The 11,700-nt window shown below is 39.5% G+C and overlaps 1 protein-coding gene across 12 annotated transcripts in view; it reads left to right on the forward strand.

Moving 5' to 3' along the window:
- Positions 1–11,700, forward strand: part of LOC122552211 (collagen alpha-1(XXV) chain) — a 647,058-nt gene that overhangs the window by 521,761 nt on the left and 113,597 nt on the right. For all 12 annotated transcript variants that reach the window (XM_043694864.1, XM_043694871.1, XM_043694887.1 and 9 more), the window contains exons 15-16: positions 10,006–10,038; positions 10,166–10,201. In XM_043694864.1, coding sequence (XP_043550799.1) covers positions 10,006–10,038; positions 10,166–10,201 — 69 coding nt within the window. The remainder of the gene's footprint in view (positions 1–10,005; positions 10,039–10,165; positions 10,202–11,700) is intronic.

The raw sequence follows: 11,700 nt of genomic DNA on the forward strand, positions 1-11,700 counted from the left end.
CCCTAATGTATTTGTCAAAACCCTTTGGATTCTCCTTAATTCTATTTGCCAAAGCTATCTCATGTCCCCTTTTTGCACTCCTGATTTCCCTCTTAAGTATACTCCTACTTCCTTTATACTCTTCTAAGGATTCACTCGATCTATCCTGTCTATACCTGACATATGCTTCCTTCTTTTTCTTAACAAAACCCTCAATTTCTTTAGTCATCCAGCATACCTTATACCTACCAGCCTTTCCTTTCTGTAGCTAATTCAACAGAGATACGTTTTATTTGGATGTTGATAACTTCTATAATCTACTTGCAGTGTTGTCTTAATAGAACAAATACAACTAGTGACACTGTCACCTCTGGCTCAGACCAGAGCACATTCTCTAGACTGGCCATTCAATATCGTTCTCAGTGAGTGCTGTACTGTTGGAGATATCATCCTTTGTTGAAACAAAACGCTCCTGTTCAACTTGTTCAGATAACTATTAAAAACCCTGAGGCTAATTTGAAGAAGAACAAGTTATACTTTTATAAGTGAATATTAACAGGTTACAATAAACAATAAAATATATGATAAGACTTTAGTTTTGTGCGTGTTTGGTGAGAGGCCCATTTTCTCAGCTGCCTAGAGAAGATATCAACAATGTCTCTGACTGAGGTTGGAGGATTTTAGTTTTAGATTGTAGGCAGTGTCAGTCAACTAGTTTTCCATCTGCTCTGTAAATTATCTCCTGCCTGTGGATAACCTGCTGGAGGAGAGGAGCAGTATTGCAGTGAAGAAATGGAAATGGAAAAGAAGGGCTAATGCCCGAAACGTCGATTCTCCTGTTCCCTAGATGCTGCCTGACCTGCTGCGCTTTTCCAGCAACACATTTCCATCTCTGATCTCCAGCATCTGCAGACCTCACTTTCTCCTTGCAGTGAAGAAAACCAGGAAGAGAATTGATACAATGTTATAGCCTTGCTTATACTGAGGTCGGGTCAGGGTGGTTCTGTTGATGTGGATCACAGCCTATGCACCATTATGGAGGATGGTGACACATTTCTGAGAGCATCCTAATCTGGGAGATGGTCTTTGAGCTTTCAATTATTGAAAGAGTCAAAGGCATTTGAGAAGTTTACAAACTCTGTACAGCAGTTACTGCTGCTATTTGCAGTTTTTGGATTTGCCTCACAGTGAAGATCATGTCTGTGGCTCATGAATGGCAAAAACTGAACAGTGACTCTGAAAGGAGTTCCTCAGCTATTGGAAGGGGATGATTGAGAAGAATCTTTGCAAAGATCTTCCCTGTGGAAGACAGCAGGGAGATTCCTCTGTAGTTATTACCAATGGATATGTTTGCTTCTTGAATCCAGCATGCACTCTGCTTCCTACAGTTGTGCAGCTATGTCTGGAGTGTATCTCCACTGTGATTCACAATTTCAGCAAGGATTCCATCAGCTCCTGTCGGCTATCAAATGGTTTTTCAGCTTTATTCTGGACCAGGGTAGTGATGACACTGAGTTGGATTGAATGTTGGACAGTGGAGGGAGGATGGAGGGCACTTGAGGTAATGATAGAGTCTCAGTTAAGGAGTTCTTCAAAATGGGTATCTAGTGAGCACTGTCTGCCTCCATGTCTTCACATGTTTCCCTCTATTTTTGGCTTGAAGTGGAGTGGGCCCATGAGTGCTTGGGCTAATGATTGTCTAACAACACCGAAGGAAGTAAGCGTGCTCTTCATGTCTAAGGGTTTGTGGATATCCCACATTCTTTCTACGTATCATTTGGTCTTTACGTTTGGAGAACGTTTGTCTCCAAACGTAATGCAGCCCCTCCGAGGATCCGTCTGGAGCATTGACTTCTTGTTCCATGTGCTGCCGCCACGTATGGACCTCAGAGATTTGTGCAGAAGAAACAAACTGCAGGAATGCTGTTTGTCGGTTATGCTGTTCCACTTTCAGACATCAGTAGGATTCCTGTGGTGAATGTAAGAACATAGGGCAGGAGTAGGCCATTCACCCCCTTGCCATTCCATAAGATCATGACTGATCTGCCCCAGGCCTCAACTCTTTTTTCTTGTGCCAGAGCTCAGCCCTTATCTCCTCGATATTGCAAAAATCTTCTTTTAATTCTTTCAGTGATCTAGTCTCCACAACTACAAACTGAAAGAACTGCAGATACTGTACATCAGAAACAAAAATAAAAGTTGCTGGAAAAGCTCAGTAAGTCTGACAGCTTCTGTGGAGAGAAATCCGAGTTAACATTTCCGACCTGGCTACCCTTCCTCAGAATTAGTTCAGACTTAAAACGTTAACTCTGATTTCTCTGCACAGATGCAGCCAGACCTGCTGAGCTTTTCCAGCAACTTCTGTTTTAGTCTCCACAACTCTCTGGGTTGAAGGCCTTCTGATGTTCATGGTTAGTTGAGTTGGCTGGACAGCAACAGAGCAATACCAACCGTGTTAGTTCAATTCCCGCATTGGCTGATCTCAGTATGAAGGTCCTACTTTCTCAACTCTTGCCTGAGATGTGGTGACCCTCAGGTTAAACTCACCACCAGTTTCCTTACTCCAGTGAAAAAGCAGCCTCTGGTGACATTATCATCTTACCATCTGCAAGAAGAAAGTCTTTTACATTCTTTTAAACGTGTCTCCCCTAATTATGTAATGATATCCCATAGTTTGGGACTTCCCCAGTAGTGTAAACATTTTCTCAACATTCACCCTGTCAAACTGCCTCAAAGTCTTACACATTTTAATGAGGCCACACCTCATTCACCTAAACTCCAATGAATAAAGGCCTAAATTATTTTGCAATTCTTGATATGTCAGCCCCCCTCATCAGCCTAGTGAACCGCCTTTTTTAACTGCCTTCAATGCCAATAAATCCTTTTTCAAATACAGGGACCCAACTGTACAAAGTATCCCAGGTACGGTCTCACCAACACCCTGCATAGTTTGTTGGTCCCTATTTTTCACATGTACTTGTTGTAGTGGACTTCAGTGTTGACCTGGCACTATGAGCACATTGACTGAAGACTGAGAGATTGGAACTGAGCAGGCTCAAGGAGTTGAATGACCTGCTCCTGTTCTTGGGTTCCTATGATTTTAAAATCCATACTAAAGGTTCAGAGCATATAGCAAACCACAGCAGCTCATTTCTGATTTTGATACTTTATCCTTTTAGAGTATCTGTGACTATAGAAGCCTCAAATCACTTACCCCCATCTACCACCTAGCAAGCACCAAGGTTGTCACCCAGTTGTATCATTCTCCAGGAATTCTGTCTACCTCAGAATAATGGTCATCGAGTCATACAGCATGGAAATAGACTCTTTGTTCCAACTTAGCCATGCCGACCAAGTTCCCCAAACCAAACTAGTCCCACTTGCCTGCATTTGGCTCGTATTCCTCTAAACCTTTCCTGTTCATATACCTATCCAAATGCCTTTTAAATATTGTAACTGTACCTGCACCTACCACTTCCTTTGGCCGTTCATTTCACATACAAACCATGGTTTGTGTGAAAACATTATCTCTCAGATCTCTTTGCAATCTTTCTCCTCTCACTTTAAAAATACGCCTTCCAGTTTTGAACTCCCCTACCCTAGGGAAAAGACAGTTGCTATTCACGTTATCTCTGCCATTCATGATTTAATAAACCTCTAAGGTCACCCCTCAACGTCCTGTGTTCCAGTGAAAAAAGTCCCAACCTATTCAGTCTGTCCTTATAACTCAAACCGTCCAGACCCAGCAACATCCTGGTAAATCTTTTCTGAAACCTCACCAATTTAATAATATCGTTCCTATAGCAGGACAACCAGAACTGTACACAGCACCCCAAAAGTGGCCTCACCAAAATCCTGTACAATCTCAACATGATGTTCCAACTCCTATCTCAGTGGTCTGAGCAATGAAGGCAAGCGTGCTGAATGTCGTCTTAACCACCCTGTGTACCTGTGACAAAACTTTCAAAGATCAATGTGCTTGCATCCCTAGTCTCCCTGTTGACAACACTACCCTGGGCCCTAACATTAACTGTATTAGTCCTGCCCATGTTTGTTCTACCAAAATACAATACCTCACATTTATCCAAATTAAATCCATCTGCCACTCTTCAGCCCATTGGCCCAATTGACCAAGATCTCTTTGTAATCTTAGATAACCTTCTTTACTGTCCATCCGCAAACTTACTAACCATACCTCCTAAATTCTCATCCAAATCATTTATATAGGTTACTATTGTGGCAATTTATGTTCAGAATATCTTTGTCTCATTACATTAAACATATAATTGCTGCATTTATTTGTGTTACGAAATTTACATTTATTTTATTGAGAGACTTTAGGATGCCAACACACTTATGTATACGTTTGTGTGTGAGTGGCTGTATGTTCACTTACCAACATTATACAATTATCAATGCCTCATTGATCGCTGTGTTATATCCCAGAATATCATTAATAACTTTTTACAGCCATGACCCTTAGCCCCTGTAACAGCCTGTGACCTCTGTGAACTCACATGCCTGTATTATGTGTAATTAATTCCTGCTGTGATGGGGACAAGAATTAGAGATTTTCTGCAGATGATTCTCACAACAAATATCTTGCAGTTGAAATTAGATTTATGAATTATCGTGTGTACAAAGGTTGTCTTTGGTCATGATGTGCCTGAGGGTTTGTGGAGCAAAGACTTGAACTGAAAAATGATCATAACAGCAAATATCAATTGCAATGACCATAAATAGCACACAACTGTCAAATAAGTGCAGCCTCTGCCTTACGAATAATAATCGTTCAGAATCAGATCTAGAAAATATGTGCAATATAAACCACCTCATTAGAAATTGAAAGATTTTCTTTCCCCCTTTATAGGAGCAATGTGGAATTGATTCCCAGTAAATGCATCTGCAGTTTATTAATTCTTAATTCTTTGATTAATTATTTTTCCAAGCAATTAGTGTTACAATCCCAGCTGAAGTTGCTACTGGACAAGTCAGATCCCAGATTAGAATCTTCCTTGATGGATTATATTTTGGTTTTCTTTAATTTATCATTGTGTTATTTCATTAAAAGATATGGCAGAATACTGCAGATTTAGTCTTAATAACAAAACAGGGTTTTATTACACAAATGAAATAAGTATTCACACAACCAAACTTAAACATTCTTGATTCGGAGATGCCGGTGTTGGACTGGGGTGTACAAAGTTAAAAATCACACAACACCAAGTTATAGTCCAACAGGTTTAATTGGAAGCACACTAGCTTTCGGAGCGATGCTCCTTCATCAGGTGATTGTGGAGGGCTCGATTGTGTTACGATCGAGCCCTCCACAATCACCTGATGAAGGAGCGTCGCTCCGAAAGCTAGTGTGCTTCCAATTAAACCTGTTGGACTATAACCTGGTGTTGTGTGATTTTTAACTTTAAACATTCTTAGCTTCAAATAACCCTTTTGGATTTCTAAATAAGCACTTCTGGTCTGGAATTTTAAACCTATGCGTTTCACACTAAGGTAGCCTATTTTCTAACAGTTCTGAACATTTTACTTTCTCCAGAAGCAACGTTTTTTCATATCGGACTCCAGCCAAGTCTTTTGTAAACTGCCCCCAAAAGCTTTCCAAACTATGGACCTTTTCTAAGCAAACATTCAAGTCATGATTATCGTAAACCAACAGCAGGCCTTTCCATGTTGTTCTCTCTGATCATAAACTTCATTCAAACCAATTCACATTATCCAGGAGAGCCTGACTCACATGCTGTCTTGTCACATACTGATTTAAAACCATGGCTTCAGAAATTCTGAAAAATTATTAAATCACTTCAAAAATCACACACAGACAAAACCCACATGCCACCAGCTCAAAATCCAAACTCAAGAATAAATATATTAAGCTATATAAGTCACACAACTTACATCAGACCCTCTTCCCCCACCCAAAAAAAATTGTGGAACTGTCTTTAAGAGGCGTTTTTATTACCCATCAAAACTTTTCTTGACATTCTTACTGTGTCAAATTAAAACTTGTTCTGTTGATATTAAACATACAATGAGTTACCTAGCAACCATAATTCTTAAACAAGTCCATGGACATCACAGCATTCTCTTTCCTTCATATGTATTTTCGATAAAGTATCCACTGTAATATTCTTTTTAAGGCTCAAGAAAATTTTCAAATTATACCTTTGGAAAACTAATTTTAAAAACAAAAGGTTTTGGCCCATTTAAATAACAGCTTCTTTCACATAGTTAGTGATGCTTACTTCAAAATGATATAGTGCCGATTTAAGATTCATCGTCAGTGTCTCAACCATTGAATATTTTTTGTTGACATGCAGCCAGCTTCTTCAAAAAGTAACTGACAGGACATTCGATACGCAACTCGTCATCTTCTAGTAGATTTCCAGAAGGTGGCACCTCAAAGACTAGTGCAAGAAATAAAAGTTCACAGCGTAAGAGGTAACATACTGGAATAGATAAAACGTTGATGGCACAGTGGCTCAGTGGTTAGCACTGCTGCCTCACAGCACCAGGGTCCCAGGTTTGATTCCAGCCTCAGGCGACTGTCTGTGTGGAGCTTGCACATTCTCCCCGTGTCTGCGTGGGTTTCCTCCGGGTGCTCCGGTTTCCTCCCACAATCCAAAGATGTGCAGCTTAGGTGAATTGGCCATACTAAATTGCCCATAGTGTTAGGTGCATTAGTCAGAGGGAAATGGGTCTGGGTGGGTTGCTCTTCGGAGCGTCGGTGTTGACTGGTTGGGCCGAAGGGCCTGTTTCCACACTAGAGGGAATCTAATCTAATCTAATTCTCGTTAAGAGCCAGAAGGTAGGCACAAATGGGTCATTTTCTTATTTACAAGATCTAACAATTGTTCTGCTACAAGAATCAAGCCTCAACTTTGTTACAATTTGCATAAGTAATTTGGGCAAAGGAACTAAAGGTAGGGTTGCTAAATTTGCTGTTGACTCACAGACTAGTAAGAAAAGAAATTCCGAAGACTTCATAAGTATGATGCAAAGGGAAGTAGATAAATTAAATTACTGGGTGTAAAATATGGCAAACAGAGTATCATGTGGGAAAATATGTAATTGTCCATTATGATAGAAAGAGTAAAAACGTTTGATAGAAATGGTGGGAGGTTGCAGAGATCTGTGATGCAAGGGGATCTGGATGGCTTGGTCCATGAGTCAGAAACAGTGGGTAGGTATAGAAAGTAATTAGGGAAGCGAATAGAATGTTCTAATTCATTGCAAGGACCATTGAATATAGAATTATGGAGATTTTGCTTCAGTTATGGAGGACATTGGTGAGACCACATTGGACTACTCTGCCATATTGTTCTCTTGATTCAAGGAAGGAAGTCATTGCATTGGAAGCTGTGTAAATAAAGTTAACAGCTTAATACCAGGGTGAAGGATTGTATTATAAGGAAAGATTAGATAGGTTATGCTTGTATCCTGTCAACTTTAAAAGAGTAAGAGGCAACTTAGTTGAAACATAAGATCCTGAGGGCATTGGCAAGGTGAATGTGGACAGGGTGTTTACTCTTGCAAAGAATCAAGAACTAAGGGTCACTGTTCCAAAATAAGGCATCACCCATTTAAGACAGAGGTGATGAGAAATTTCTTCTCACAAAAAGTCATGGGTCTTTATTACATCCTTCCTTGATATTTTTAATGCAGAATTTGACAAATTCGTGCTTATCCAATGGGTGAAAGGTTATCAGGGGAAGTGGGAACGTGGAATAGTCTGATCAGCCCTGGTCTTATTTAGTGGTAGAGCAGACTTGAGGGGCAGTGAGGCCTACTTTAACTCCTAATTTGTATGTTCATGTAGTGAAATTCCAACAATAGTATAAACAGAACAAATTAAAATGATGTTTGTATCCCAGGATGAGAAATACTTGAAACTAAAAACTGAATTTTCAGGCATACATTCAGTACCATCTTTTGCCCAAATGTTCCTGTAAAACATGTTGGGATGCTTTATTATGTTGTCTGCAAATACAAGTTGTTACAATGCAATACAATGCATTCAACTCTGGTCTCCCGGTTCGAGGAAAGTTGTTGTTAAACCTGAAAAGATCTAGAAGGATGTTGCCTGGGTTGGAGGATTTGAGCTATAGGGAGGGGCTGAATAGGCTGGGGCTGTTTTCCCTGGAACTTTGGAGGCTGAAGGGTGACCTTTCTAGAGGTTTATAAAATCACAAGGGGCATGGATAGGGTGAATAGTCACAGTCTTTCCCACAGGGTAGAGAAGACCAAAATTAGAGGGCATAGGTTTAAGTTGAGAGGGGGAAGTTTTAAAACTGACCTAAGGGATGACTTTTTCACACAGAGGGTGGTGCATGTGTGGAATGAGCTGCCAGAGGAACTGGTGGAAGCTGGTACAATTAACAGCATTTAAAATGTATCTGAAAGGGTATATGAAAAGTAAGGGTCTAGAGGGATATAGGCCAAATGCTGGCAAATGGGACTCAACTAATTTAGGATATCTTGTTAGCGTAGACGAGTTGGACCGAAGGGTCTGTTTGCATGACTCTATGACTGTTACTCTTAGTTTGGAATAGTGTAGGTGTGTTTATATGAGTATAAAACTATCCATTCTAAATAAGTCTTTCAATGACAACTCTTATTTTTGTGAGGCACTAACCTTGAAATTGTTGCTGAAGTTGTTCAAAATAAACCAGTCCAGGCAGAAAAATGTTTAAACATTTGGATTAACTCAATTCAATTGGAATTCTTCAGCAACTACTGGCTCCAACTATAACTGGTATTAGAAATTCACCCTGTTATCTTTGAGTACAGTATTCCATATAATGTTTTATGTACGCAGTAATCTGTTCTTCATCTCGAGTATGTAGAGTGACAATCAGCCAGACAGTTGGAGTGAAAGCCTATTTTCTGTGGTGTCTATGTTCAAACACTCGTGAAGTGGAGTTAGGAATTTTGAAGCCAATTTTTAACAGCAAAGTTCCACAATATGACACTTACCTGATTTGATGCAGGTTAACAGTATCAGAGCAGAAAAGGATGGTTTTTCTGAACTTTTCCTGCAGTGGTTTCCATTTTAGAACAGAATAAAGGGAGCTTGACATTACCTATAGCTATATTATATTTGAACTGGAAACTCTGAGATGTAATCGGAAAGTTTTCTATTCCCCGGTACTATGAATCTGCATCTTGATGTGCAAATTAATCATTCTTTGTAAACTTTTAATAATTTTTAGGGCAATGAAATATTTCAAGTGAAGGAGTTTTCCATGATATTTGTTGTATGGTAAATGTTGACTAATGATGATCATTGTATGAAGCACCTTTCCTTGTTTGAATACCGTCATTGAAAGTATGGATTTGCACATAATTCAAGTTCTTCTTTCAAACCACCAGCGTTTGCTGACACAGAGGTCTATTTGATTGTGATACATACTTTATAAATACTATTCAACAGAAGACCCACCTGAAAATGACCCAATTTACTGAATATGCATTGGCAGGGGCATGTAACTTTCATCTACCGTAACATTTTCTCAAGGCAGGTGGACATTAGCAAAGGATGAAGTCCCAGGATGTTAGACGGTTCTGCCGGCCACCACTGGGATCGTCTCCACAGTTTTCAGTTGGACCATCAGGTGCATTATTCCACACCAGAGAATTGCCCATCATGCCCCCAATCCAAATGCCTTTTTTATACTTTATGAAGAAGTGTCATTAGTAGTTGCGCTGTTGAAACCCAGAGCAATGAAACTATCTAAGCATTCATATCGAAGAGTGCAACTGTGTGGAAAAGAAGATTTACATTTATGTAGCATCTTATGTGTCGAAAAGATCCCAAATCACTTCCCAGCCAATGACCTACGGTGTATTCCTATTGTCAGCAAATATAGCAACTAATATGTACCAAGCCAGATCCCACAAAGTGCAATGAAATTGAAATGATTGCCTGGGAAATGTTTTCTACACCAGTTTTACTATTACTTGCAAAATTAATGAGTATTTGCTTTCTTTTTCCCTTTTGCTTGTAACTAGGGTGACCCTGGATCATCAGCTGCTGGAATCAAGGTTAGATTGGTCCTTGTTATTATGTTCTAGGTTCTATTTATTGTTAGCTCTGAACTTTGTTGAATGTTTACTGGTTACTCAACTTGTTGGGTGAATGGTATATTTCCTTTCTCTCCTTCCTCTCCAGGGTGAACCAGGTCAACCTGGGCATCAGGGACAAAAGGTAACAGCAAAAGAAGGAAGAATGAGACTGCTTTTGATATTTTTTACTTTCAATATCTGTAATATGGATTTATAAATGGGATAATCTTTGGGCAGCAATTAACTTACTTTCTGTATTGCTCTTGTATCTGCTGATAATCGAGATAGAAAACAGAATAAGGGCAGATTTTACAGGGACTTGCTGACATAGCTTTTCAATCAACACCCAGAGGTAGACAGTCTATTAAATAAATAGTTAGGAATATGACAATTAATCGATTGTGATGCTCTTACTAATACGCTTGATGATGTTGCCTTAGTCTGCTCTAACCCTGAATGCTCCACTAAACACTAAACTTCATAATGATCTGTTTCTCATCTGTGTTGTACCAGTCACCTATATAGGTCTGAAAATAGTAAAAGGTGTTTGAATACATGTAAATCCTTCCCCGATATTTCTTTGGTGATTGACATACATTTTCTTAATTATTGCTTTTTAAATTAGTGATCAAGCTTATATTATCCTGCAAGGGAAATAAGTAATACTGTTGTTGTGCTAAATTGTTAGTTATAAACCCATCTAGTAACTTAGCCACTCATCAGCTATCACCAATAAAATTGTGTTTGTTATTCAAAGATTGCAAAGTGGCATTCAATCCTATCGTCTTTCTTTCAAGACAAATCTGGGAGTTGTAAGCTTTTGGGAATTCAAGGGAATTAAATGCTATGTGCCAAACACCAAGCTGAAGTTAGATGTTGGGAATAACTGAATACCAAAACTATCCATTTCCAAGTTGGTATTTCATTCTTTTTTTTCTGGTAGGTTACAATGAAAAGATCTTCCTTCATGAAGGAATAATTGGGGGTCATTTGGACAAGAGGAAGTCATAGATAAAGCTGAATGCTTTACAGTTCTTCCAATTTTACATTCCAGGAATTTCAGTGGAAATTATATGGAGATTTGAAAGAAGTTGCCGGCTCACAATTTCCCGATTTCAATATTGTATAAAGTCAGAATTCACTCTTACAAAATCCGTAACAAACCCTTAACACATACAAATGGATCAATTCCATTTATAGCAAAGAATTTTGTAGTTTGCATGTTATGCTGTTGGCTTATTTTTCAATGTCTTATTCTCATTTTCTAATATTACCCTCTCTTGTACAATTATCCCAAATGACAGCCTATTCCTGTGCTCAGGGAGGTAAAAACAATGACTGCAGATGCTGGAAACCAGATTCTGGATCAGTGGTGCTGGAAGAGCACAGCAATTCAGGCAGCATCCGAAAAGCTTCGAAATTGACGTTTCGGGCAAAAGCCCTTCATCAGGAATAAAGGCAGAGAGCCTGAAGCGTGGAGAGATAAGCTAGAGGAGGGTGGGGGTGGGGATAGAGTAGCATAGAGTACAATAGGTCAGTGGGGAAGGAGATGAAGGTGATAGGTCAGGGAGGAGAGGGTGGAGTGGATAGGTGGAAAAGGAGCTGGGCAGGTCAGACAAGTCCGGACAAGTCAGGGGATCG

This window comes from Chiloscyllium plagiosum, chromosome 1 (genome assembly GCF_004010195.1).
Source record: "Chiloscyllium plagiosum isolate BGI_BamShark_2017 chromosome 1, ASM401019v2, whole genome shotgun sequence".
NCBI lineage: Eukaryota > Metazoa > Chordata > Chondrichthyes > Orectolobiformes > Hemiscylliidae > Chiloscyllium > Chiloscyllium plagiosum.